General features: G+C 53.6%; 2 protein-coding genes across 12 annotated transcripts in view; one reads left to right on the top strand and one right to left on the bottom strand.

Annotated features, from left to right (window-relative positions):
* skp1 (S-phase kinase-associated protein 1) overlaps positions 1-8,995 on the top strand; it is a 119,864-nt gene extending 110,869 nt beyond the window's left edge. Inside the window, exon 7 of the mRNA XM_077592326.1 lies at positions 8,980-8,995. The gene's annotated coding sequence lies outside the window, so the exon portion shown is untranslated. The remainder of the gene's footprint in view (positions 1-8,979) is intronic.
* On the bottom strand, positions 1,693-22,474 carry rapgef6 (Rap guanine nucleotide exchange factor (GEF) 6). 11 transcript variants are annotated; one of them, XM_077592315.1, is made up of 31 exons: positions 21,826-22,472; positions 18,517-18,587; positions 18,347-18,403; positions 18,173-18,256; positions 17,146-17,215; positions 16,048-16,191; positions 11,046-11,180; positions 10,783-10,963; positions 10,554-10,690; positions 10,315-10,473; positions 10,029-10,181; positions 9,566-9,730; positions 9,354-9,461; positions 9,068-9,271; positions 8,862-8,970; positions 8,532-8,775; positions 8,326-8,337; positions 7,979-8,136; positions 7,853-7,867; positions 7,449-7,689; positions 6,941-7,318; positions 6,649-6,860; positions 6,423-6,546; positions 5,746-5,769; positions 4,713-4,933; positions 4,462-4,635; positions 4,129-4,386; positions 3,771-4,044; positions 3,199-3,686; positions 2,670-2,909; positions 1,693-2,403 (listed from the first exon to the last, which is right to left on the bottom strand). In XM_077592315.1, exons 1-31 carry the CDS (start codon positions 21,898-21,900, stop codon positions 2,381-2,383), a joined length of 4,938 nt encoding a protein of 1,645 aa, XP_077448441.1. In that variant the 5' UTR covers positions 21,901-22,472; the 3' UTR covers positions 1,693-2,380. The 11 variants fall into 11 exon arrangements, with proteins under 11 accessions (XP_077448441.1, XP_077448433.1, XP_077448435.1 ...); XM_077592307.1 differs by having other exon boundaries at positions 2,670-2,972; positions 21,826-22,468; XM_077592309.1 differs by lacking the exon at positions 7,853-7,867 and having other exon boundaries at positions 2,670-2,972; positions 21,826-22,465.
* Positions 22,475-22,495: the final 21 nt, after the last annotated feature.

Genomic DNA, 22,495 nt, shown 5'->3' with positions numbered 1-22,495 from the left:
AGCACAATTTACTGGAAAATATAGAGCCAAAGCGTCCCAAAAAACCTAAGCGCCGGGATCGGGAAATGTCAAGTGTATATTCACGTCAACAAGTCGCTACTTAAGCGTCATTTACAGATGGAGCGTTGATATTTTTCAAGCGTGAAAACATTTCAAGGTTCGCCAGAAGGCCAAGGTGACACGACGGCTACCGACGCGATCAAAATTGGCGAGCGCCCACCCTCAGGTCGGTCCAAGAATCAAGCGTTCACTAGTTTATACATTCACTGTGATCATAGAGATATATTTAAAAATACAATGATTAATCAAATGAAGAAAATATGAATACTAAAAATTGCTAGATGGTAATTTTTTTAACTGACTATAAACTTTCACTTTCTCTCTATAGGGTTAAAGATTTGAGCTTGCCACTGCAGTGACCACTGTCCCTGGAAAGGTCAAATAACTTCCAAAAATCCAACATGTCGAAATAGGAGGGAGAGGACAAAAATAATTGCCTTCCTTCACAATATTCAAGGCTTTGAATAGCAACAGTGCCCCCTCGTGGTTGTAAACGGGCGTTACGTGCGACACAACATAAAAAACGGCATAACCTTTTAAAGGGCCCTATCACGGATTTGTACACTCTAATTAAATGATAGAATATTGTAAAAAAAATCAAGCAAACAAAAACAAACAATCAAGACCCATACTGATCCAATAGTATTAACAAAAAATATATGACGATGCCATTCGAAAAGGATAGACAGTCCCGTATCTAATGAATGGTACATATCTTACTTTTACAACTTTATAGGCGAACCTGGCGATTGAACAGTATAGTTATAATGGTTATAGTTATAATGGTTATAGATATAAAGGTTATATTTATATAGTTATAACAGATATAACATAATAGTTTATTGCGAAATGATTTAGTTGAATGGCCGGGCGGGGTCACAACCCCGGCTAAGGCATTGTTGTTGGGAAGCTAGCTCACATGCTAACCATCTAGCACCGGTACATTTGCCTCCAGTTTAGCTCAAGAAAAACAATCCAAGTCATCAGCAACACCACACGTGTTCATTTGTAACTTGTGCCAAACAATCTTGAGCAAAAGGTTCGGATCAAAACAAACTAAAATAACTACTTAGCGAATGCATTGTACGTGTCCGATTCTGGTCACGAATTACTTACACGAGTATCGGGTGAGGAGATTGTGTTTACTACTTACCGAGTAGTAGACAAGTCTTGGGAGGACATCGACGGGGACTACTTTGGTGTTTTTGTCGATGATCAACAGTTCGATCCACTTAAATTCCAAGTCCGAGGAAAATTATCCGTCACTGACACGACTTAAAAAAAAACATCTGCTCAGTTTTTGGAGCGACCTCCGATCCATCAAAAGAAAACAAAAGCCCCCAAAGACTGCAGACTCACTACAAATCGGCTCTTCTTGGTGGCGAAACCCAAAATAAGCTGTTTTTTCCCTGTTTTTGTTGTTGTTTGGCATCTCCGTTTACAGCGATGCCAAGGCAATTCGTGATGCAGCTGGTGACACACCTGGGTAATTTCCGTTGCGCATGCGTACTCAATCGTGTCCATGGTAGTACTGTTGTGTAGTTTTTTTTCCCCCCAACAGCGACAGCGAGATTAAAAGTTGTTTAAACTATCATCACTGGTATCACCTGATGGCCAAAAACAAAGCCAAGCTTGTCGTTCAGACTTTTATTCGTGGTCCAAATTCATATCAGTAGACTTAAAAGGAAATAAAAATGTCCTTTTCTTCTTGTTCTTTGATTTTGAGCCATTGTACACATCCTCTTCAACAAAAATAGAACAACTATATACAATCCGCCTGTAAAAAATATACATATACAAAGCGTACGAAGCCAAAATGGAGTCGTCTTTGTAAAAGACATAAATGAAAAATCAAACCAAAAAAGCGAGCGCCACTTTGACGTACGCCGTACGGGACGGGCGTCTTTTGTGCGGCCAACGCTCACTTTTACAGCTTGTCGGGCATTGCTTATTGCATCTTAGAGGGGGGGGGGTCAAGGGGGGAGCAGGTGGGGGGGGGGGGGGGGGAATCATAATAAATGGAGGTTTCAAAATCCTTGGTACAAAACCACTTCACACCTGAGGAGGCCTAATACTGACACGGGGTTTACGACGTGATGACAGAAGCTGTGCAAAAAAGAGAACAAAGTGTCAAAATGGCAATTCAGTCTAACCTAGATCCAGTTGACCAAAAAAAGAAGGGGGCAAGAGGGTCCAAGAGGGGCTTTGAGGAGAACGATGAACGTTTTTTTTGTCTTTCAAGTGAGGCAGGCAGGCACGAGTTCAGGAGAGTAGCCAAAATGGCATCCATCCCACGGAGGTCCACGGAGGTCCGCGGCGTCTACACGGCGGACACTTGTTCGTCTGGAAGACAACAAAGGTCAATGTGGGGAGGGCCGGATGTCCTGAAATCGGGTCAAAAAGGTCAGGCCAATTTTGACTCGCTGGTCGTAAATAAAAGTGGTAAATGAGTTTGGGGCTACGAGAAGCAATACTATCCAAAGATGTACTAGTAGCATTGTAAAAAAAAAAAAAAAGGAACCCCGGCCGGAGAGGACACTAAAAAATCGGCGTACTGGGACTCACGTCCTACGGTTATTGAGTGGGCCAATAACCGTCGGTGCTCGTACCTTCCTGGCCGTCGTCCGCGTAGCGCGTCGCTTCCTCGCCGGCGTCGTCGTCGTTGTCGTCCACGCGGCGGGTCCACGGGCGCTCGCCGGCCAGCCTGCGGGCCTCGGCCAGGCTCCCGGCGGCCCCCGGGCTCTGCAGGAGTTTGCTCCTCCGCATGGCCACGCTGTAGTCGGGCGGTCGGAGGTGGGGGGGTCTGCCGGACGCCTCTTTGACCTGCCCCAGGGCCAGACCCTGGTAGCCTGGAGGGGTGGGAGGGGGTGCTCGGTAACGTTCGTCCTTGGTGGGGGAGGTGACGCAGTACACTGGGTGAAGGCCATGACCAGGGGGGAGACAAAAAAGCCCAAAGAAAAAAAAGGCATCGGGGAGGGGGAGTGAAGCGGGCAACACGAGACAACGGTGGACAAATTAAATGGTGGTGACGACTGGAGGGTCAAAATAAACAACACCGTGAAGCAAAAACATGGCCAGAAGCGGTGAGATGACGGACCGACCGCAACATTTTGCACCCGCTTAAGACGACCGGCTCACCTATGAGACCTTTCTCCGTGCTGGACGTCACCATTTTGTAGGCGTGGTCGGCGCCGGGCGTTCCCTCCTCGTCGGGCGGCCGCGGCCGCTCGGCGCCGTTCCTCCGCTTGACCGTGTCGTAATTGCCCTCGTACGTGTCGGACAGGGAGTCGGACGACGTCCGGCTCCGCCGCGAGCGCTGGGCTTGGCCCGGCCCCTGACCGGGACCCTGCCCGGGACCCTGCCCGGGACCCTGCCCGGGACCCTGCCCGGGACCCTGCCCGGGACCCGGCCGCTGACCAAGCGGGTGCCCGTGAACGCCATAGTCCCACGGCCGGCAGGAGGAGGCGCCGACGGCGGCGGAGGGCGGGCCCTGGAAGGAGTCGTGGGAATTGGACGAGCAGGATGTCCAGCTGCCGCGCCCGCTGTCGGCCACCGAGTCCAGGTCGGGCGTCAGCTCCTCCGTGGAGGCGGACGACGTGAAGGCGGAGCCCCGTGACGCGTAGCCTCTGGACGCCGGAGCAAAAACCACGCAAAAATTTACGGCGAGTGACCCGTGGGACAGAGCGATGGGACAAGCGCCAGCCATTTACCTGGCGCCGTCGGCGTTGCAGTAGTGCGTGGCCGCGAGCGACGTCCTGGCGCCGGGCTGGGTGCCGTCGGCGCCGGAGACGGCGACCCCCACCGACGTCCTGGCGCCGGCGTCGGAGAGCGCGAGCGACGTCCTGGCGCCTACGCTGTTGGAGCGCTCCTCCAGACCCGGGGCGGGCACCGAGTCCACGGAGCAGATGCTGGAGCGAGACGAGATCTCGCTGTGACTGGAGTCCGACAGGTTGTCGGCTCTGCCCGGGGGCAGCGGGGCGCAACCTGCGCAAAGGAAAGGGCCTCGGTTCAAAGTGCTCCGCCGAGGCGGCCGGCGCCGGCCTTGCTCCCCGGCTCCGCCCGGCCTACCTATGCCGTAGGCGCGCAGAAAGACGGTGGGTGTGGCGCCCTTGGCGCCGCCGTCGCTGGTCATCGACGACGACGACGACGAGCCCGAGCGGCTCTGGCCTTTGGCGGTTGGGCCCGTGGGAGGCGGGCCTTTGCGCGGCGACCCGGCGGGGCTGGGGGGCGGGGACGAGGCCGAGGTCTCTTCCGACGGCCTCTCCGGGGCCCACTCGTCCGCCGAGCCCGAGGGGGGCTTCTTGGCCACCCGGGGGGAGCTGGAGTCTAGAGCCCAGGAAAGCCTTCTCACAAGCCGGCCCCCGGCGCGCGCCACGGACCCCCAGGTTGAGCGGTACTCACCGGGCGGGCCAACGTCTTTGGCCGTGCTCCTCTTGCGCAGCGGCTTGAGCGGCACCTGCACCTGCAGCACTTGCGACACTCGGTTCTGGCTCTTCCCCGACAGCGGCGCCGACCGCAGCGACACGGGCGAGGCGTCCGACTTGTTGGATCGCCGGTCGCTCAAGTTCTTGGAGACTGGAAGATGGAGGGACGGACGATTTGTTTAGCGCCGGGGAGCCACGCGGGCGGTCGGGGTCCGGTAGCTAACTCACCGGTGGCGTAGGAGGGCTCGCACTGCAGCGACATGATCTGGTGCTTGTCCTCGTCCGTTTCCACCGCCAGGTTGGACAGGTACTGCTTGACCTTCCGCGCCATCTGCGCGTCTTCGTACAGCTTCTTGGCGTTGAGCAGCGAGCTGCGCCGCACGCGCTTCTTGTGCCCACCGCCCTGCACGTCCAGCACGTTGGAATTGGTGCTGCCCTGGCTCAGGGACCTGCGGGCGGACCGTAGCGTTAGCACACGGATGAGTCCGGATCAACTCCATAAAATACGCTCAAATGCAACACCACATAATTGTGGGCTGTCCGTTTCAAATGACGACCTTCAAATAGGAGCACGCCGACGCATCCCGGCTCAACGATGCTTATCGCTATCAAAACGCTAGTAGCAAAACGAGTCCATGCGGGTCATGCTGTCTACGTCGGGGGCGGCACGGGGTTAGGGTGGGCGTCGGCGACAACCGACAGCCGATGCGACGGGACGCAGAGGCCATGCGCTACCTCCCGCAGATATCGCATATGGAGAGAGCCCCGTTGGCCAATGGCGTCAATTCTGGCCCATGTTCCGTAGGGGCAACCTTCTTGCCAGTGGAGCGCCTGCATTGAAATAGAGCTCACGCGAAACGCTAGAATCTCAGTCACGTCAACACCCTTCAGTTTTGGCCGAGTGGCCAGGATTTTAGGGGAGAAAAGTAGTCGGCTCAGGTTGGCCACTAAAGAGTTGGACATGTAGGGCTAACATTTGGCATCTCCATATATGCGATATCGACACTCGCTCGGTGTTCGGCTTGGTGTTATGATTGAAAGCCACTGGATTTGGGACACACAACGGACGCTGTCAATGGATGGATGGACGGATGGAAGGATGGATGGTGTTAAGGATGCACAAGCACACTCAAATGAGCGCAAGTCAGTCTCTCTTTGCATGCTCTTTTGAGGGGAAAATCAAAAACGTTTTCGGGTGGGGAATGATGATGCGGCAAAATGGCGCCGTGGGGTGGGGAGTGCTGGGGGGACAAAAACTTACCCTAAACTCTTCCACCTCTTCTTCCTGCAAGCGAGAGGTGCGGAGATTGAAGCGTGAACATCAAAAGTTGTTGTTGTTGTTGGGGAGGTGAAATGGTGGTGGAAATAAAACAATCGTGATATGACCACAGACCAGAGCAGACCAGAGCAGACCAGAGCAGACCAGAGCAGGGCGGGGCAAACTCTCCAGCTCATTTCATTTGGCCAAATTCTAAATTTGGGCCGTTAAAAGACCAGCTCAAAATGAGTGTAAAAGATGATTTTTCTTTTCTCTCTTAATGCCTTCTATCAAATGGGTTAGATCGTTTGGTAATGAGGGATCAAAACTTGGCTCTCAAAAATGAATTTAAAGTCTTTAAAAGTAGGAGAAATCTAGTCCAAATAATTCAATCCAATTGATTTCAATTGTTCTGCTGGTAATAAGTTCAGCTTCAAAAACTAATATAAAAAATGGCCACAAATGAATATTTTAGGGATAAAATAATAATAATAATGAATGACTTTTGACGATGTCAATCATCTGCCCATCCCTGCCACACAACCAACGCATGGACAAAACGTGGAAGCCAGGTGCCCTAACGCTTTTGTCCACTAGAGGACAGTAGCGCCCCAACGCCAACGGAAGCGGACCGACGGGGCTGTCAAAAAAATCGCGACAGGACGGCGAAGTGGACTGACCGTTGTCGGAACATAAGGGCGGGGTCCATGTGGGCCGACGTCATGCGCACCACGTGACGGATCTCTTTGGCGATCATGCGCAGCTTCTCGAAATTGACCAGGCCGTCCACCGTCGAGTCGTTGCCTGGGGGCGCACACGGCGTGACGGGGGTTGTTTGGCCAGCGGTCTAGGCGGGGCGGGGCGCGGTGCGGCGTGGCACGGTGGGGTGGGATGGGATGGGCTCACCTTCGTGCAGGAAGGTGAGGTCTTTCTTGACCACGGGAAAGAGCGGGATGACGGGCGGCTGCGCGCTCTGGCCGCTCAGGATGTTGCGGTACTTGGCCATGTTGCGCGACGGGTCAAACACGTCCTGCAGGTCCCCGAAAAGCTTGTCGTACTTGCCGGGCAGCTTCTCCCAGGTGCCGCGGAGACGAGCCACCGGGGGCGAGTTGAGCCCACTGTGGGAGGAACGATGGAATGATGGAAGGAAGGAAGGAAGGAAAGAAATGGCCATTAGCTCAGCGGCCCGGCTCCCCACCTGATGATGGCGAACATGGAGTTGAAGTTCTTGCACTCTTGGCAGTGCAGGGCGATCTTGACAAAGTGCTTGAGGGTCTTCATCCTCTTGAGGGCGTTGGGTCCCTTCAGGATCTCGGTGGCCACCCAGAAGGTCTCCTGGTTGACCACCTCCTCGAAGCGCTTGAGCTGCCCTCCGCCCGAGTCCAGCTTGAAGAGGTCGTCCACGTACTCGGTGGACTCGATGTTCCTGAAGAGCTCAAAGTCCCGCATGGAGAGCTGGGCGGCCACCTCCATGGTGCTGAGCTGCAGCAGCGAGATGTGACTTTCGCGCAGCAGCTCCTGGGCGTCCTCGTCCGAACACAGCGTCTCCGTCTCCATGTTGTTCTTCAGGTAGTACCTGCGAGCGCGTTGACAATTATTTCCGTGGAAAATGGCAACCGAGTGTGGACAATTCAAGTGGGGGGGAAAGACTTGGCGTGGCGCCGGAGGGTTCGCCGGTTGCTATACGCTAGCCTTTTCTTTCTTACCTGCCATTCAGCTGAATGCGGTCGGCCAGCTTGGAGAGCTGGTCGGGCAGGCGCCGCTGCTTGATGACGCCCTCGGGGCTGACCGACACCTCGCACAGCGAGAAGGCGTCGGCGGCCGGCGTCAGGCCAAACTCGTTGACGGCGTGGGTCGCCACGTCCTTGGCCGTGGTGTCCTTGCCGATGATGATGTAGCAGCTCTGCTGGTCGGCTTTGAACACGCGGATCACTTGGTCCGGAATGTCTGAAAAAAACACAGAGGCGTGTCGTGCGTGACCGCGGGCTCGTCCGAGTCCAATTCCTTTCATTTCGGCGGAAGCGGCTCAACTCAAACTCCAAACTCTCAAGCTCTCATTGAAAACTGACAGAAATGAAGCACGTGCAGAACGGCACGAGAGCGTACTCACAGTAGAGTCCCAGCGCTGGAGCCGAGAACGAGAAGAAGAAGAGGAAGAAGAAGAAAAGGAGAGGAAAGAATGAAGAAAATCCAGGCGGCCCGACGGATTTTCCGCGCCGACCCCCCACTCACTAACCTGCCGGGTTGGAGAAGTCCAAGACGGAGGAGGCGGGCTGCAAGAGGTCCGGGCTGCTGGACGACAAGCTGCCGGGGACGGGCATGATGGCCACGCTGTGCCGGCACTGCTTGGTGCCCACCACGCTGTCGTCCTGCGACTGGCCCAATCCGCCCTCGCTGAGGAGAAGAAAAAGAAGAAAAAAAAAAAGCAAAGTGGACGGTCATCTTTGGGAGCAGCTCCGACACCTCCGTTGTGTCCGTTTCCACGCGCAAATTTTTGGACTGTAGGCGCTCTTTCCGCAGCATTAGAGGACGCGGGAAGCCGTTTAGGAAGTCGGGTGTGTGTACGTGAACGACAATTCTTACCCAAACAGGCCCCTGAAGCGGCAAAGCGGGGGGGAAAAAAAGAAAGAGAAGATTTGAAATCAATAGGGAATAAAAGAAAAAAAATAGCTTCTTTGTTCGGGGGCAAAAGCGTAGCGGAGGCGGCACGTGGGCTCAAAACAAAGAGGAAATGGCGGTTGTGCCATCCGGGGCAAAAAAAAGGCACGGCGCCGGGTGGGTGGACGCACCTGAAGGGCTTGGGCGGCAGTATGCTGAAGCGCGTCTTCTCCAGCATCTTGCGGATCTTGTTGCGGCCGCCCGACACCGTGTTGGCCTTCATCTTACGCGTGGCCTTGTGCTCGGTGGCAAACTCCATGTCGCCCGGCAGGTCCTGGATGGAGAAGCGGTGGCCCTTCTTCTCCTGGATCTTGGGAATGTGCGGACCGCCGTTCTTTTTTTCGTGCGCCATCCGGCTCAGGAGCTCCTTGAACACTGCCACGGGCACCCGTCCGTCCAGCCGTTAATGACAACGTGACTTGACGATAGTCGTGGCCGTCGGGAAGACTGGACTAGCTCACCAAATATGTTGGTCTTGACCGTGAGCGACAAGTGCGTGTTGTTTTTCAGGATGTCGGCGGCTTTGGAGAAGGAGATGTTCTCAAAGTTCTGTCCGTTGATCTCCATGATCTAAAGTAATCACACACACACACGAGGCACCGGTTCAATCCGGAAATCCACTCCGCCCCCCCGACCCAAAGGCGGCCCTCCAGTCTCGTCCGCTAACCTGGTCTCCGCGCTTGAGTCCCGCCTGAGCCGCCCGGCCGCCGTCTTCCACGGACTCCACGAAGATGCCGAAGCCGCGCTCGCTGCCGCCCTGGACGGCAAAGTGCAGCGCCGAGTCGCGCGAGGCCTTCTGCAGCGTGATCTGCCGCCACTTGGCTTTGGCGGCGCAGGCGATGTTGAGCAGCCGCAGGTGGCCCTTCATTTTCTGACAAGAAGAGCCGAAGACCACGGAGATGAGCCGTCGGACGGACAGACGGACGGACAGAGGGAGGGATGACGGCTTTTACCGTGGCTTCCAGCAGCTTCTCAAAATCTTCCAGGAATCGCGTCATGGCCGTGTCCCCCTCAAAGTCGTTGAAGTGGTTGTTGACCCACAGCAGCACGATCCGCGTGACCTGGGTGACCCAAGGCGTCTCATTCCAAATAATGGCAGACCATCATTTTGCAACTTCCCTATCGCGTGATGGCCGTGAAAAAAAGAACCTAAATCCCAACTGACCGTGTCTCGGAGCGTGTCCCTCTGGAACCAGTCCAGGAGCTTCTTGCCCACCTCCATGGGGCCGGACACGAAGGTGCGGTAGGTCAGCAGAAAGTCCTCGATGTAGGTGGGATCCACCACCGAATGCTCCTCCACCAGGTGCGTGATCAGACGCTCGGGGGTCCCCTGAAGGCCGGCGTGGCGTGCGTTAAAGAGAACAGAGCGTCTACATGGTGTCAATAAATAAAGGAGGGAAAAAGCCAACTATTCTTTGGCGGGGTTTTTGGGACAATGAAAAAAAGAAGCAAAACTGGCTTCCAATGAATAATGACCAGGGGACCAGATCTCTTGAGAAAAAAAAGGGAACAAGCAAAAACAACGCAGTCGAAAGCAAAACACGGTAAGGAAGAAGGAAAAGCAAAAGCAAAACCGAAGCGCGGGAGAATCCGCTCTTGCGTCGCATTTAGTCACTCTTGCTTCTCACCTTGATGACAATGTGGCCCTTGCACGTGCCGCTGCGGTCCAGCTCGCGGTGCTCCTTCACCATGACAATCTCGCCCTCCTCCTCCACCTTGTGGGTGTTTTTCTCCACGTGGTTGAGGATGCGCCAGTAGTCCTCTTGGGCGATGCACACCAACTGCCGGGGAGGGGGGTCAAAAAGCACGGTGGAACTACGCGTAGCGACCCGCAAATTCCATGGGACGAGCGGTCCAGAAAGGGAATGAACATTTGGCGGAAAAGCCACGCCGCCGCGAGGCAGCCGGCCGTACCTGGCAGTCGTCGCCTTTGGTGCGGACCTGGCCGTTCACGTACTGCTTCTCCAAGGAGGCCGAGATGCCGAAGCTGTTGCCCATGCACAGCGTTTCCGTGCGGCCGTCGGCTCGCTCCATCTCCACCGCCCCGTTGAGGATGACGTACCACTGGTCCAGCTAAATAAACCAGGAGGACCGGCCTTAGGGTAAGCCCCAAAAGCTGAAGTCGCCACCGGTCTTTCGGCCACGCTCCTGACCTCCTGCTTGTCGTGCAGAATGACGGCGCCGGCCCGCTCGACCACCTCGAAGACCATGACGCCGCACAGCTCCCGCCGCACCGACATGGTCATGTTGGCGAAGGCCGGCAGCTGGTGCATGAACTCCAGCAATTGCTCTGGTGGAAGACGGAGGAGCACGCCGTGGCGTCAAACCCGATGGCCAACATTCAAATGGCCCCAGCCCTCCCGCCACCGACGGCGCACTGACCGACGTCGTCGTCGTTGCGGTCCGCCGGCTCCTTCTCCAGGCACTCGCGCACCAGGTCGCGAGCCGGCGGGGCGTCCGAGGCCCTCTCCAGTTCTTCGTCCTCCTCATCCTCCTCCTCGCTGTCCACGGGCGCCTCGGGCAGGCCGGACAGGTCCACGTCGCCCTGCTCGCTCTCCGTGGCCTGACGTGTTTGGGAGGGGGTCAAAGGTCACCCTCGACGCACATTTAGGAAAGGCAGGCCTGCCATGGGGAATTAACGCCACCTGGTAGATGTCCGACAGGCTGCTGCTGCCCGAGTCGCTGGCGATGCTGCAGCCCGACTGACTGGCGGGCACGTGCGTCACCTGCCGCTGGTGGGGGTGATCCGTCAAGTGCATCTTGTCCAGGTCGGCGGGAAGCTGCGCCAAAAGACAGATGAAAAAGGTGGGCTTTTGAAAAGGTACTTGTAGTTGTACTTTTAATGACGACAAACTCATTGGCCGGCTTTGACGTCGGCCATTTTGAGCCACGGACAGACGACGTAGCGTCGCTCAGACAACGCAAGCCAACGTTCACCGGCTGGTTTCAAAATGGCCTTAAAAGTGACGCTTGGCTATCCAACATTCACAAGCTTTTTTCTCATTCCGGTGTGTAACAACCATCTCAAAAGTTGTTTGGTATGGGAGGGAGGGAGGGAGGGACTGCTTTTGAAAATGGAAGCAAGTCTTGGGGTCTATAAATGCCCTTGACCTGGTACCTCCCTACCTCAACACACACGCACACACACACACACACTTTCCGTGTCCCCCGGGTGGAGGCTGGGGTCTCTCCTCATGCATTAAGGATGAGTCTGTCGATGAAATATAAATGTGTCTGCTCGCTTGTGCCGTGCGAGGCCGTCAACGGGGAGGATGGACGGAGTGAATGAAGGAGCTATTTCAGCCATCTTTGGTGAGTGATTTTTTTTCCTTTGGTCCCATCTTTTCCTTTTTAAAAAAAATAGAATAAGCCGTGTGATTTTGACGGTTGTGGACAGGCCTGGCTGTAACGCGACCCGGATCGATCGTCTACGCCGCGACTTCCTGCAAATTGGAGCTTCCAGACGTCCACCCGGCAGCTCGAAAAAGCTCTCCCTGGTCCCCTCGCTTGGGGCGGGGGGGTCAAGTGGACCGTCCTTCTAATAATGCTCTTAACTTGCAAACACACACACACACACACACACACACACAGGCTGAGCTCTAACAACCCCTCTGGCGCTCATGATCATTTTTCAAGGCTCAAAGGCGACATTATCTGCCATCACGTCAGTCCATCAGTCGGGATGTCAAGGGTTTGGGGGTGGCGGTGGGGGGGCCAAGGCCGATAAAGGCCATGACATCATCGGCCAAAGATCAGCCTCCTCTTGTTCCCCGCAAAAAAAAATATATGTACAGTGGTACCTCGTCATACGACCGCTCGTCATACAAAATTCTCATCTTACGGCGGAAATTTCGATCGAATAATTTGCCCGTCATGCGATCAAAATTTCGTGATGCGACCAAGCCAGGTCTTTTTTGCATATCTTTCGTGTATAACAATATCTACGAGCACGGAACGATTAATTCAGACGAGTTTCTCCCAAGACCAGGAAACGCACAACGCGCATGGGCGGGCAAAAAGAGGGCTTTCTGGGTAATGAAGTATACTCGTGCACACAACACCGACCCATAGGCAATGGCAACCTTTCTCAGAATAAAACTTCATTACCCACAATCAATACGTGGGTAAGCTCAACTATTGTATTTCCTGTTATTCTTTCTAAGGAAAGAAGCTCCCGCGATCGTTCTTGAAAGACTATTTCTCGTTGGCTGACAAGTGGTCGTGCGTTATCCTATTGTGAGGACATTTGTGTGCATCATTTTGGGAATATTTTGAAGGGAATAGTACAACAGCAAACAGTCCATCGATAGCGAACGTGAGGGTGGGTGGAGGCGTGGCAAACCGCCAACCCGGAAAACCAAGGTAACAAAAGATTACAACAAAATTACAATTCAGTTTTGTGTAAAGTTACATTAAACGGATGTTTGAGTGTCTGTATAAATTAATCCAAGTTAATTTAAATTTGTTTGTTCCGTTTACGAGTGCGTTGTCGTGGAAAAATCCACTCTAATGTTGTTTTGTCATCTAGCGGGGACGTTAGCCAAGCGGTAGATGAGAGATACGCTGTGTTGGAAAATAGGTCCACGGTGGTCCTTCCCGCTTGCACGCAACTTGCAGTCTTCATAAAAACGCAATTAACCTTTAGCGACGGTGGCGCGGGCCAATTAAAGACAGACTTTCCCACAGGGCGAGCCAAAGGAAAGCTCTATGGTGGCGCAGATCTAGGTGGAGTTGGGGAAGGCCTCCCCCCGGTCTTCCGTGTCAGGGGGTCGGGCTACCACGACAGAGGAGGCCTTTCAAGTCCAAAGATTGGACTCCAAACGCCTCCGTGAGTCGGTCCATCTCAACTTTGGAGCGACTCGCGGCAACACGTCTGCATTTCTGTGCCAATCTGTCCGTAAAAATGTTTTCCAGTGATTTAAGAGATGATTGCGGGAAGCCCCGCCAAGCGACTTCAACATGGCTCCGGCCACACTCAAGTGGGAGGAAAGCACAATTTTCCATGCAAAATTCAACATAGTAGCTCTCTGGCAGCTACACCACTCATTGAATCAAATCGTGATTCATCCTTTAAAATACATAACTCGGACTTGACGTCCACATGTTGGCTCACGTGGGCTACGCGTAGAAATAGTGCAAAGAGCCCCCAATAGGATTTCCCCTCACCTACACCTATATAAAGAAACTTTTGCATGGAACCCTAATCTATTTTGCTAGCTTTTCTTTTGAAAAAAATAACCAAAAGCAATGAAGAACAAATGACAACATGGCTTACTTTGGAGGACCACGGCTGCAAGCAGTTGGCATAGCAACGGACCAGGAAAGCCATCTCTCCGACAGAGGGGAGGGGGAGGAGGGAAGTTCTCCCTCGTCGCCCAAAAATGGGTGGGGGGCCAAGGAAGGAGAACCCCCCCTCTAGTCCAAAAAAAAATCGTCGGGGGAAATCCTCAGCGGACCACTTCAACTGAAATTGCGGTCGCCCCCCAAAAAAGGAGCAGAATTCCCAGAGAACCACGTCCAAGTTTTCCCAGTTGCCCTCCCCGGCCGTCAAACTCCGGAGCCTGCTGCAGATACACCCCCCGCCCGCCCCCTACCGGTCCGGTCCGCGACCCCCCCGCTGCAAAGTCCGCACCATTCCCAAGCTTTTTTGGGGGGGGTAAGTACGGGGATTCTTCGTTAGGATGCTGCTGCGCCGAGGTGGCTAATGGCCAAGCGGCAGAGCAAGGAGGGAAGGGAATCCAGATGAAAAAGAATGACATCACCTGTATAGCCAGTCAGCGAGGGGTGGAAATAGAGATAGAGAGAGAGAGAGGGAGAGAGAGCGGGGGGAGTGGCGTGTGTGGGGGGGGTGCATTAGACGGATTGGCTGGAAAGGAAAATAAAAGGGAGCATCTTCATTGATCGGCTACATCAAGTCTATTAAGGCAAAAGGCATGTGCAAATAAAAAGAGTCCTCCCCCTTTTGTGCATACATTACAAACATTTGGGATAGAAAAGAGCCTGATTGGCAAATAAAGGGCCCCATGCATTTGGACCGGGACGGACGGACGGGACGCTCGACGGGAAACCATCGGGATTCTTGGCTCGGTAGTTAAAAGTCCAAATGCTTCTACAGCCCCTTTTTTTTTGGAATCCCCGCCCCCCACCATCCGCCATCTACTCGTCTCCATTTGGTACTCCCTCCGCCCTCCTAGAGTATGACATCATCTTTTACCAGGGCAGCCAATGGGGGGCGAGCACATGGAGGGAGGCCTGCCTGCCTTCGAAAGAGACGGTGTACACAAGAGAGATGGAAATAGAAGAAGTGAGGGTGGAAAAAAAAAAGAATGTAGAGAGAAAGAGCGAGCCAGGGGGAGGGAGGGGGAGCTTCAAAAATAGATATGCCTTCAAAAAAAATGGAAGACACAAAAGGGAGGATTTTTTTTCATGCAAATACGCCACTGGAAAAAGACAAAGCTCATCCGATTTAACGCACGGACTGGAATAGTCATTCATTTTCGGAAGCATTCCGGCCAACGACGGCCACTCCATGGGTTGCCGTTCAGCCAATTGCAAGACAATTTAGCTTACAGTCACCCCAAAAGGCGCCCGCTGGGTGTTTGCGGAACAAACGGCCACGGCGGCGACGGAAGCGCCGGCGCCGGCCGCCATTTGACTCACGAGAGCTCCCGGAAATGTTTCCGTTGCCACGCGTATCCCGTTGCTAGGTGCGATCGCCGTCGTCAAAACATTTGACTTTTTAGTGGCACGCTGGAAAGCCCAGGTTCACATATTTTGCCGACGAAAAAAACAAATAAAAACATTTGCCGTTGGAGCCCAGGCAACAAGTCGCACGTTCAAATGAGAATACAGTGTTAGAATGGCTGCGCTGCGACTCCATTCCAAGAACCAAGTGGAGTGCCACTCATTGTCACGTGACCTAGCACGCGTGGCTCCATTTTGAAACAGAAAAGAGGTCAATTCAACAGCAGTAAGCCATACGTTTTCCCTTCAAATGCCAAAGAAGGAGGACACGTTGCCAAAATGTTTGTTCCACCACGAAGCGCCAGAGGGGAAAAGAAAAAAAAATCCCGTAAACAAGCCGTGGGACGTTCGACGTTTGTAGCGCGAGACAGGAATTCCTGCCATTTAAAGCCTTTTCCCGTCCCTTCCTGCACTCAAAACACAAACACAACCCCAAAATGGACGTCCGGCTGGCCATTACCGAAAAGCGGGTGAGCCCAAAGCACTGGCCAAAATCATTTCCATTCATTTGCATATTTGTTTTGTTTGCTTGACACCCCCCCCCCCTTTTTAGCCTCTCTCTCGACTTCCGGCAGTCGGGTTTCTGGTGACGCAAGGCAGTCTTGAGGCTTAGGGGCGGAGCCAGTTCTGACACAGGAAGCAAGCTCGACCGCACGCGCCCAAGTGCGAAACATGTTTCCACCCGAGCGAGCGAGCGGGGGCACGCAACTTTCCGCGTGGGACGTGACCGCCGCTGCGTCTTGCTAGCAAAGTCGCCTCAATCATTTCCCAGACTCACTTGAGCAATGTGTGTGCGTGCGTGCGCGTGTGTATGAGACATATGGCGAGTCGTGATTAGCTGATGCTATCTCGTGGCCCCACCCTGTGCAAATAACAACGGTAGGCGCGATGATGTCCTCCTACCTTGTAGGACGGGACTTCTTGGCCGTCGGTGATGAGCTCCCGCTCGCCCTTGGGGTTGATCCTGCGGAAGCGGCGGCGGGAGCGCCGCTGCGAGCCTTCCCGACGGAGGTAGCCGTCGTCCCCTTGGCTTTCGCCGTTGTCCACCTGCGGGGCGCAGAGGACGGCCCGGTGAGAACCCGTAGCGGAGCCCTCCTCCCCGCCCGCTTTGACGTGGGCCTTCCGATCTTCCAGCCGCTGGTTGGCGGGCTCCCGCCCCCCCGAGACCCGCTTCTTCCAAAGCGCCAAAAGCTGGCGGCGGCGCCTAGCGTTCATCCGGATGGCGGGCCGTTCCAAAAATGTCAAAAATACATTGTTTCTTTTCAAAAAAATGAAAGTTAGGTCATCCTCGAGGGGGAAAAAAAAACAAATCCGAGTGCGAGCGTCCGCCCGACGCCACGGCGAGGCCGCGAGCGGCCGACGACGGGCTCGGGGCCGAGGCCGCTTCCTTCAAGGAAGCGGTGCGGCGGACATCCTCTCGTCGGGCGTCGCAAGAAAAAATAAAGAACGAGAGAGCGCATCAAGAAAAAAAAACAAGAGAAGTTCCTCCGAGAGTTTTGCCGTGGCAACAATTTGTTTACTGGCCGCGTTACGTCAGTCCACCACGGTGGCGTGGTCTCGACGCGCGGGAGGAGGAATTTCAAAAAGGCGGTGTCAAAATATTGGCGGTTTCGCTCTCTCACGATAAGGCTTTTCTTCTCTTATATTCAAACGTGCCAAGGTGGCGACAACTCTTCTTAACATTACACTTTTATAACGTTGGCTTGATCGGTAAAAATAATCAGAGCAGTCCGTGCATATTTTTGTTCTCATTTTTATGATTTAAAAAAAAGGAATATTTGACAAAAATGGATAGCATCCATCTATGTGACCGACGACGCTTCCCGCCGTCAACCGAGGTCCAGCCGCGTCAACTAGGAGGGATGGCGGCACAGACTGCTGATATTAATTGTCCAAGTTTATTGCGCGTTTGTTGTTATTGTTTTTGTATCAATGTGGTGGATTTGAATGTGGAAAATTTTCAGGGTCACGAATGAAGGAGAAAAAAAAAAGTTGTCTTACCACGATCATTTCGGAGGGCTCCAAGGTGATGCACTCGCAACCTCGCCGCCCCCCCGGCTGCTTGCCAAAACTAAACAAAGGCACAAGAAGAGACAATAGGAGGAGCGTTACAAAGCAGAGCCAGTTTGACTTTTTCAAGAGCAGAACGTGGATTGAGCCGCCGTGGTTAGGAGGCCACGGCCGGCCGGGAAAGGCACAGAGAGCCAATGGTAAGCCAATCGAGGCCAATGGAGTCCGGCCGCCACGGATGGCGTCTATCCTCCCTTGGAACCGGATGTCCTCCTCCATGTTGGACAAACGCGTGACTTGTGCTCCCTTCTACATTTTATCCATCTAAGGAGCACGCTAGGAATTTGGCAGAGGGGGAAAAAGTTCCAAGCTCACTCACCGGGATTTTGACAGCCACGCTTGCCCTTGCGGGGAGCCATCTTATCCTCAAAGGCGGGTGGGTGGACGAGACCGGGTGACTTTGGGAAAGCTTTAGAAAGGCCAGCTACTCTTTATCTCTCTCTCTGTTTTTTTCTGTCTGCCTGCCTGTCAGGGTGCCCGCATGTTGCTCATTTCCTGCTCGGGCACACGCACGCACACACACACACACACCACCCAGATCTACACATTCCACTCACACTCTGACCTGCTTCAATACCCCCTACTGTGACCGCTAAGCAAGCAATACGCACGCACGCACGCACGCACCCTCCGGTCATGGCGGGAGCACAACCGAAAGCCTCCCCCACACCAAAACCAAACACGTCCAACGCAAATCATCTGTTATTAGCTACAAGTTGACGAGCGGATTATTTCCAACAAATAAAAAAGGACCATCGCGGCTCCTGCTTTTTCATGGTCGTCCATAACATTTCAGAGGTATTTTTCCCAAAATAATACAGGCTTTCTTTGCACGTCGACTGCCTACGTATTATTAGAGCCGTCTTCTGGAGTGGCGCTTTGGTTCAAGCCGCCCCGTTTAAACGCCGGCGGAGTGGAAAGACTCCCGGCAGTCCCCATGGAAATGGCAGGTACGTACCAACAGCGGGCCATGTACATGTGCTCCTTGAGGAAGACGGATCCGGACAGCAGGATGTACCAGCAGCTGGCCACGCTGTCGGGACTGCGAGAGAAAAAGACGTACTTTGCTGGAAAAGGGACGGACGGGGCCGGTCCCAAAGCCCCCCCGCCGACCGATCGACGGCGTACTCACAAAAACAGGATGTGGTTGGCCTCGTGTTTCTCGTACCTGACCGAGGTGCACATGGACCTGAAAAGGAGGGAATGAAAAAGACAACCCCGGCGTGGGCTTCAAACGCGTCTGCCGAAAGCATCCACACATAAAAAAAGGCATCTAGCGGCCTCGTGATTGTGATTGCTGACCTGAGCTGGTGCTCCCTCAGGTGCGAGAGGACATCCATGTGATAGAGGTGGCAGTAGATGGTGTGCAGGTCCTAAAAGACAGGAGGGGGGAGGAAATCATCGCACAGATATCTCCACATTTTTGCCTTGCCAAAGCCTAAAGATCCATTTTGAACCGCCACTGTTCAGACGGAAGAAGCCAGCCAAAGTCTTTGTTTCCGGCAGTCCGTTTGAAATCAGTGAATTCCATTAAATCGATGAGAAGAAGAAAAATGCCTGTCTTGGGCTGTTGATTCTATTTTTTTTTACTGATGGACTTTCAAAAAGTGCTAATGGTCAGAACTGAAAACACTGATGCTCCCAAAATAGCAGACCAAGTAAGTGGCTTGCCATTCATCCTATCATGTTGGCGCCCCCTGCTGGCAGGGGCCAGGCAAGTCAGGAAAGCAGCTAGCTCGCTTGCTAGCGGCCTCCCAAAACACAACAAGGAGCCTTTTGGAGAAACGAGATCTTTGTTTGGGCCTACTGGAAATGTTACGCCAGCTTCCACAAGACTTTAATGTGCGTGCGTGCGTCACTGGACTCGAGTGAAAAAGTGGCTGGTCAAAGCAGGCCGGCCCGCCGGCCCACCGGCCCACCGGCCCACCGGATCGCCCACTCCACACATTTCTGACGTTTGTTTGACACTCAAAGGACGCCTTGTATTTCCCACGTGGGATTTTTAATTCATCAAAGGGAAACAAAAGTCGATTGTGGGGAAAGCCAACAGCGACGTCCACCAGCTTTGCGTTGATGGGCGACCGACGTCCGGCGGCCAACAAATTCTACGACAACGTCCGCGCGTTGGTCAAAATGTCGGCTCCGATCTAGATGGAGCGACAATGTTTTCAAACTCCGTTTCCGACGCAAATGGGCCACGTTCAATCAACCTTTGGTCGCGAATGAAACGCCCGCCGCTGAGTCAGCGCCTTTGACTTCCTGTTTTCAACAAATCGTGCTTTTTATATTCTCTACGAGGGTTGCGAGGGGAAGCGTTCATTTTGTCGTCGTCTTCGGGGAGGAAGGAAGCCTCGGCGGAATGCGGCTCTCGCATTCCTGCCCTCCTCGCAAACCCGTCCGGTGGCGTGTTTGGCGCAACTAGCGCGACCCAATCGGGAGAAGGCGCCGCCACGCCGCTATCCTCCCGACATTGTTGTTGTTGTTGTCGTTTGTGAGATGATTTCAAGTGGAGCTTGGTGGAAATGGACGCCATCTCTTCTTGTTGGCTAATGAAAGCGCGCCAAGTGAGTCACTCGTCTTAAGGCCCCAGGAAATGGCGTGAAAAGAAGCAATGACGTCACCGTGTGGTTGCGCCACCGTTGGAATGAGACAGACACTTTGCATTCCATTCCAGGCAGGGGGCGGGGGGGCCACCTGAGGCATCTAGGATGCCAAAGTCCCGCTTTTACCGCTCTAGGTTTAAAGCCATTGGGGCTTGACTCATGCTAGGGCGGGGCAAAAAATTAAAAAAAAAACATTTTTAGGATATGATCTGAACAATCTGGAGGGGCATTTCGTCACTTACAATGACATGTCATCGTCGTAAATGACGAAATGCCACTTTTAGGATGTGCCGTCAAAACCCAAGTCCCGCCCCGTGGGGTCAATGTCTGGTCTGACTGCGCAAGGTGAGTGCACCTGTAGGAGGCATTCCATGCGGAGCCTACTGCTTGTTCACGCTTGCTCCTCTGCAAGGAATGTACTGACCTTTTTTTGGGTTCTTTTCCCCTCCCCTCCCCTCCCTCCCTCCATAACTCGGGGCGGTCGTGACGCGGGCAGGCAGGAAGTGGCGGCGGCTTTACTTTCCAACAATGTGCCCACGGTAGGCAGGCAAGCGAGGAGCGGACGCTTGGAAACGGGGTTGCGTCCCAGAAAAAAAAAGACTTGCAGGGATTCCCTAAGCCGTAAAGATGATGAAAAAGATTTGCCTGCTCGTCAGTCAAAGCGGAAGCGCTCCGTCCGTGCCTATCGTCACGAAACACAGTCGCCTCGATGCCGCGGTCGCTCGTTTGCAAGCGCACCGAGCAAAATCAGACATTTTTCAATCTTCTTTTTTTTTTGCCATCCAATGTTGCCATTTTATCTCACGGACCTCCTATCCATATTTAGTGTAAGCAATGTTCATTCCCTCCCACTTTAAACTTGACCTGGACTGATGACTAAGTGAACGTTTCTGAGGTGAGGGTCTATCATAGGCACGTTCCACGGTTTTGAGCGTGGCCGTCAATGGCGACGGCGACGGCCAAGGCTTCACCTTGGGCAAGAAGGCCCCAGTGGCCCGTTTCGACCACGTTCGTCGTCGTGCTTGTTATGGTTTGTTCGCGTGGGCACAAAAGCGCTCTGTGGGCGCCATGAAAGGGGCTTTCTGGTGCGCAAACAAACAGGGGATCAAGAGGCGTCAAACCAGCCCCTTTAGGGGGAGAGAAAAAAACGGGGGCTCTGAAAATAGAAAAATAAATGGCTTTACACTCCCTGGGCTACCATTCCACTTCCACAGTGGGGACGTCAATGGCGCTCAGGGTTGTCTGCCGAGCACAGGGGTTGCTCTCATTTTTGGGAGTGGGAGGGAGTGGGGGAGCAAATAAGTTGGACATTCTCCCAAAAATAGGTATCAAAGACTTTTTGGAAGATTGACAGGGTCCTGGCTGCCTCTAAAATGGAGCATCTCCAAAAGTCTCATTTTGGTTAACAATCGTATCAGCAACGCAACGTCCCTTTTCAGTGTCATTGGCGATGACAGACGTCCAATGATGTGTGCCGGTGATTTTTCAAAAAGATTTGGAAATCATGCCTGTCGTTTCCGGGAGAAGTTTCAAATCTCCTTCAACTTGGATAATGACAATAAAGGCATTCCATTCAAAGAGGGAACGCACCACACGGATGGATGGCTGTCAAGAGAACAATTCAAACGCCTACATGTGTCATAAACGACAGAGTGTAACGGCACGTGTGTGACTAGTTTACAAAGTCGTCGGAAGCCATTGACGACCGACCACTGGCGTCCGTGGCACCGAAACACGAGGAGTCACGTTACTAGAAGGCGCCCAGAGTGCCACTCGCCGAAGACGTGCCTGCCCGTGTTCGAACGTGTTTGTTCGTTCGTTTGTTCCTTCGTTCGTTCGTTTCGGATTTTCGAGAGCTCGCTCGGCGATATTGAGGAGAACGTTTACGTCACTTGATGACAAAACAAGATAACAGCCGCGAATTTGGGAGCTAACTCGGAAGAGAAGAAAAAAGCAACAGCAGCAGCAGCAGCGATGTATGTGGGTGCGTGATGTTGCCTTCACGTACCTCTGCCGACCGCAGGGCGGGCGGCTTCCTCAGCGCTACTTTGAAAGCACTCTCCATAGCTCCGCTCGTTTTCATGACGTCCGACTTCAACTCAGAGGGACTTTTCCTTCCTCTTTTGTTGATTTGCAACGGCCAGGGTGGTGTCACATCGCTCGCGTCGTAGTTGGTCCTCGCCCGGCGTGCATGGACGCTAAACTTTTTCAGCTAACTCCCCAGCGTCCGGCCAGCGAACAAACTCCCGAAAGCGCTCAAAAGTGACCACAAAAGCGCGTCGTAATCCTTTGAAAATGGCCACAAAAAAAGTAGTATCCGGGTAGTCATGGGTTCGTCGCGTCCATGTCGGTCACCGTCGCTGCGGGTTCCATCCGAGCGGGGGAGATTTGGTTTGCCTCCTCCCGGAGAAAGTAGCGAATGTGGCGAGTTGACGACATTCGTGTGTTTGCCAGTAAAGCGACGCTGCGTTCAGGTACACCGGGAAAGACATGAAACCGCCTTGTGATACACGGTAGTTTGCCGAGATACGTTGATACGACGTCCCATTTGATCCCTCCTATACATCCATGTACACAACGTCTAAAACACACACACAGGGTTTTAACAAATCAAAGAATAAAACGACAGCGTCGCAATCGTCAAACCGAACAGTAGGCACATTACCGCGGTCCCTGAA

Source organism: Stigmatopora argus, chromosome 22 (genome assembly GCF_051989625.1).
Source record: "Stigmatopora argus isolate UIUO_Sarg chromosome 22, RoL_Sarg_1.0, whole genome shotgun sequence".
In the NCBI taxonomy this organism is placed as follows: domain Eukaryota; kingdom Metazoa; phylum Chordata; class Actinopteri; order Syngnathiformes; family Syngnathidae; genus Stigmatopora; species Stigmatopora argus.
The sequence above is the reverse complement of the archived record's forward strand: the minus strand, read 5'-3'. Positions and strand labels throughout refer to the sequence as shown.

Bases quoted from the DNA above. Each gene is read 5' to 3' on its own strand.
- rapgef6 (XM_077592307.1), bottom strand. From the start codon at position 21,900: ATGAAAACGAGCGGAGCTATGGAGAGTGCTTTCAAAGTAGCGCTGAGG. The intron at 18,257-18,346 runs GTGAGTACGCCG...TTTCTCTCGCAG, and splicing joins GCCAACCACATCCTGTTTTT to TCCCGACAGCGTGGCCAGCT. The intron at 9,272-9,353 runs GTAAAAGCCGTC...TCTTCTTGTCAG, and splicing joins AGAAGCTGCTGGAAGCCACG to AAAATGAAGGGCCACCTGCG.